The 4,551-nt window shown below is 44.4% G+C and overlaps 1 protein-coding gene across 1 annotated transcript; it reads right to left on the bottom strand.

Annotated features, from left to right (window-relative positions):
• Positions 1-3,328: 3,328 nt before the first annotated feature.
• Positions 3,329-4,276, bottom strand: LOC141134291 (olfactory receptor 5V1-like). The gene has a single exon (XM_073623867.1). It carries the CDS (start codon positions 4,274-4,276, stop codon positions 3,329-3,331), a length of 948 nt encoding a protein of 315 aa, XP_073479968.1.
• Between the last annotated feature and the right edge of the window lie 275 nt (positions 4,277-4,551).

The raw sequence follows: 4,551 nt of genomic DNA, 5'->3' as shown, positions 1-4,551 counted from the left end.
GTCATTGCCTGATCGGCTCTGTCGACACCTCCCATTGTGTTATTATAGTCTATCACGACTTGTGGCTTCAGCACATCTTTCCCACCTTTTGTGTGGACCATGGCAGTGGAGGTATTGTGCACAGTACTCATGAGACACACGTCCTTCTTGTTTCGCCATCGCATTGCCATCATCTTACCCTTCTGCCAGGCAACCATTTCTCCGCTTTTAGTTTTTTCTTGGCAAACATAGATGGCATGTCACATCGGTTAGGCCTAACGGTACCATACGCATCAGTCTTGTTTTGCAGCAAAACCTCATACAGTTCCGGAGACGTGTAGAAATTGTCCATGGTCACACAATATCCCTGGTTCAGCAATGGCTCCAGCAGTGTAAGGACAGATGATGTGGCCATCCCATAACCGCTATACCCGGGGTTAACTTTCGTGCCTTTACTTGTGTAAATGACCAAATTCCAGATGTACCCAGTGGATGACTCGCAGAACATGTAGGATTTGATGCCAAACCGCGCTCTTTTGGGTGCAATAAACTGTAGCCAACTTAGGCGTCCCTTGTAGGCCATGAAACTTTCATCCACGCTGACATCCCTTTCTGGCACGTAGGTCCACTGGAAATTGGTCACAATAATTTGGCATACCTCCCAGAATTTTTTTAGTTTGGGTGCAGGATGCGTGGCCTCATCAAATTCATGATGAGGGAAAACCGGTATTCTGACATCACGGTGCCAAAAAACGGAGTGGCCAGTAACCTGTTGGTGGTCCAGTACCATTTCTGGAGCAGTTTTCCCACCACCCCCTGAAGAATGATGAGTCCCAGAAACTGCCAGATGTCTTCTTTGGTCACTGGTTCCCACTTTCTGCTTCTGGAAAACCTGGCATGCAGCGTAGCAGATTGCTGCTCTTGGTAGCGATTTGTCTCTGTTCTGTTACCTCCTCAGGTATGCCAGAGGGTTGTCATGCTCAACATCTACCTTCATTCCAGGTGATCCAGTGAAGGGGAATCTTGGGGGCGCTACCTGGTCCGTATCGCAGTCAATAGGGCACCAAGTACACACATCGCTGAGGTCAGGTGCAGGATCATCACAGTTGTCACTTGCCAGGTCAGTGTCAGGTGACAAATCTCCATACGACTCACTATCACTCAGTTCTGCGATCAACTCCGAGTAGCTGACGCTGTCACTCAACTAGTCCAAAAGCGCTTTTGTAGTAAAGTGGCGCTTTTTTTATGCCATGTTATAAATATTTTATGGGCACAAATAACAGTAAAATGGCATGCATGGGGCACTGTACAGTAATCAAGTGTCAGATCTGAGATAATACAGTGTAATCCTCTCAGATTACACTGTATCACCTCTTTTATGTGTGTGTCACTTTTGAATTACCCGCCCAGTTCCGCTCTTATTCGCAGGGAACGGAACTAGGAAGTCAAATGCCGGTCGGCGCTCTCACTAGTGATCTCATCGGCGATCTCGCCGGCAATCACAGTGGAGGACATCGCTGGATTGCCAGGAGAAGGTAAGGGGACTCCGCTGACAGCTCTGCAATGTTACCCGAAGTGTGACTTGGGGTTACCGCTCCTGGCAGAGAAAATCAACCCCGAGTCACGCTCGGGAATACTGCCAGGGAGGTTAAGTGCAAATCATGAAACAAAAAACATTATAGTAAAAACTAGTATAGCCAACAGAACAGTGGAAGTTCTGTAGATCCCATCAAGGAAGATCAAGTGAAGTTTCAGGTAGAAGCCATAGGGACCTGAGTTACTACAGAGAAAGAAAAGCAAATGTAACCATCAGATCCAAGGCCTGGAAAATCCAGGAGTGAGTTGTGATCCATCAGTTCACAAGCATCAGGGAGGCTTGTTGTCCTTCGCTCGCTTGGTCTTGGAAATGTTCCACAATGGGGATCCGGGGCTCATAGGTGTGGGTCGCTTGAAGGATCCTGACTGGGTTTAAAGTGTCCATTGCTGGGTCTTGTGAGATAAACTTGAGGTTTAGAAGCATTTGCTCTCCTTCCGGGAAGCTTAAGAAGGTGTAGGATTTACCCTTAAAGGAGAATTTCAATGCAAAAGGGAAAGCCCATCTGTATTTGATTTACCTTTGTGTAAGAATCACCAGGAAAGGTTTCAGAGATCTTCGCCTTTGAATTGTGGAGTTAGATATGTAGGCAAAAATTTGAATTGCGTGACCCTGAAATAACAATTGTGATTGTTGACGAGATCTTTACATTATTTCTTCCTTAATTGTGTAGAAGTGAGGTTTCACTACTACATCACGTGGGCATCCATCTTTCCTGTGAGAGCTCAGGGATCTGTGGGCCCTGTCCAGTTCCAATTTATGAGGGGGAATGGATGGGATCAGATTTTTCATAGGGTCCTGCACCGCTGTAGGGATATCTGTAACGGATTCTGGGAGGCCCCTGATCCTTAAGTTATTCCTCCTCGAACAATTTTCAAGATTGTCGATCCTGGAAAGGGCTACATCAAGCTGGTCTTGGAGAACATGGATCTGGTCCGTGTTCTGATTGGCCCTAGAGACTGTGATATCCAATTCATGTTCAATTGCTTCCATTCTAGAACCCAAGTTTTGGAAGTCAAATCGGATGTCATTTGTGATTTTAGCAGCAGTTTGTGCTAGGCCTCTGTCTAATAGCTCTGATAACTTGGTGAATAAGTCACTTGCATTAAGGGGACTAACCAGGTCTGATACCCCTGGGGCAGACAGAGGATCCGGGCGTGTAGGGGTTACTTCCAATGGGGACAGTCCATAGGTCTCCCTCGTTCACTCTATAAGCGACACTGCTGAGGCTGCGGATGGGGTATGGATGTGGGGATTGCCACTGACCATCGGGGAGGTAAAGGAGAGAGTAGCTGGGGCTATCACTTGCCTCTCTTCAGACAGTCCCTCTGAGATCTGGTCGTGTGGCTGGGCCGTGGCCGCCATTGACAAAAACTGGGGTCTGAGGTTATGGCAGACCATCCCTCCAGGCATGTACTTGTGCCAGGGGTCTCTCCCACTAGATGTCGTTTGTGGCAGGAGTCCCGCTGGCTCTAATCCGGTGCTGGGAAGGCTGCTGGTCCAGGGTAGCACAGAGCTCCTAGCTTATGGGCCATCTTGGGAGCTGCATCGCATGCACCTCCCGGCCAACTCCTTTTTTAAGCTATTGTGTTCCAAAACTTATCTTCATCAATTACTTGATCCCTATTTGATCAAATGCTTTGAAACTGGAACAAGTTTGGAAGGCTTTCAGCAAGGAAGGGCTATCTCTAGAACTCTATCAATCACCTACAGTATATATTTGAACTGAATATGAAGCCTAAGGTAAAAGTTTATTTAGTGCCTCAAAAGTTTCCTTCTTGCAATCTTTACTTTCAAAATAGCCTTCCAAATATCATTGTTTCTCAAACTGTACACCAGAGGATTCAGCATAGGGACCACAACAAGATACAGCATGGAAAGTAACTTGTCTTGCTCTTTTGTATGTTCTGATTCTGCTTTAAAATATAAAAACATGGCTGGGACATAAAATAATATAACAGTGATGAGGTGGGAAATGCATGTGGAGAAAGCTTTGAGACGTCCATCTCTAGAATGTATTTTTAATATGCTGGAAATTATTAAAACATATGAGGTTATTATAAGTACGAATGGTGTAAAGGCTGATACAATGTCTTCAAAAATTTCAACAAGCTTCCAGGTCTTAGTATCCCCAGAGGAAAGTGAAATCATTATATTGAGGTCACAGAAAAAATTGTTGATGTCACGAGATTTGCAAAACAATAAAACAGATATAAGTAAGGACAAAATCAATGAGTTTAAAGCTCCAATCAACCAGGAAGAAGTTGCCATCAAAGCACAAAGTTTCTTATTCATAATTAGGTAATACTGTAATGGTTTACATATTGCCAGATAGCGGTCATACGCCATGGATGTCAGGATTAAAGTCTCAGCACAAGCACACAGCATAAAGAAAAAGAGTTGAATTATGCAACCATGAAAGGAGATTTTGTGATCTTGTGTTAGAGTAATCACAAGTAATTTTGGGATGCAGGAGGAGGTGGTTGTCACATCTACAAGGGAAAGATTACACAAAAAAAAATACATCGGGGTATGTAATTTTGGTGCCACATAAACAATTGTAATAATAGTGACATTTCCAAGTATAGTCATCAGATACATTAATAAAACTCCAATAAAGATTGTAAACTGTCCAGATGGAGGTGCAGAAAATGCCAAAATATTAAACTCTTCTTCTGTGCTTAGATTTGGACATGCAGCCATCTAGATGATAAAGTATTATATTAAAAATACATCTTTTACAATATTTGTCCCTTTCTTTCACTGCCTCCGTATCCCTGCGGTCCTCCCACAGGCCTGGTGGGAGTGTAATTCGTGTTCCAGTCTGGGAATGAATGTGCATGTTTCTGGTCCTGGTGCTTTCTCTGCAAGGTGGGTGTTTTATTCTCTCTTTCTTCCCTTTGTTTCCCTCTTCTTCCTCTTCTTTCCTTCTTCAGTTGTCCTCCCTATCCTCAGCTGAATCTGGACAGTATTATGAA

The sequence above is a fragment of the Aquarana catesbeiana genome, linkage group LG03 (assembly GCF_042186555.1).
Source record: "Aquarana catesbeiana isolate 2022-GZ linkage group LG03, ASM4218655v1, whole genome shotgun sequence".
In the NCBI taxonomy this organism is placed as follows: Eukaryota; Metazoa; Chordata; class Amphibia; order Anura; family Ranidae; genus Aquarana; species Aquarana catesbeiana.
This window is presented reverse-complemented; position numbering and strand designations above follow the sequence as displayed.

Excerpts from the sequence above, each read along its gene's own strand:
- LOC141134291 (XM_073623867.1), bottom strand. The coding sequence starts at position 4,276 with ATGGCTGCATGTCCAAATCTAAGCACAGAAGAAGAGTTTAATATTTTG.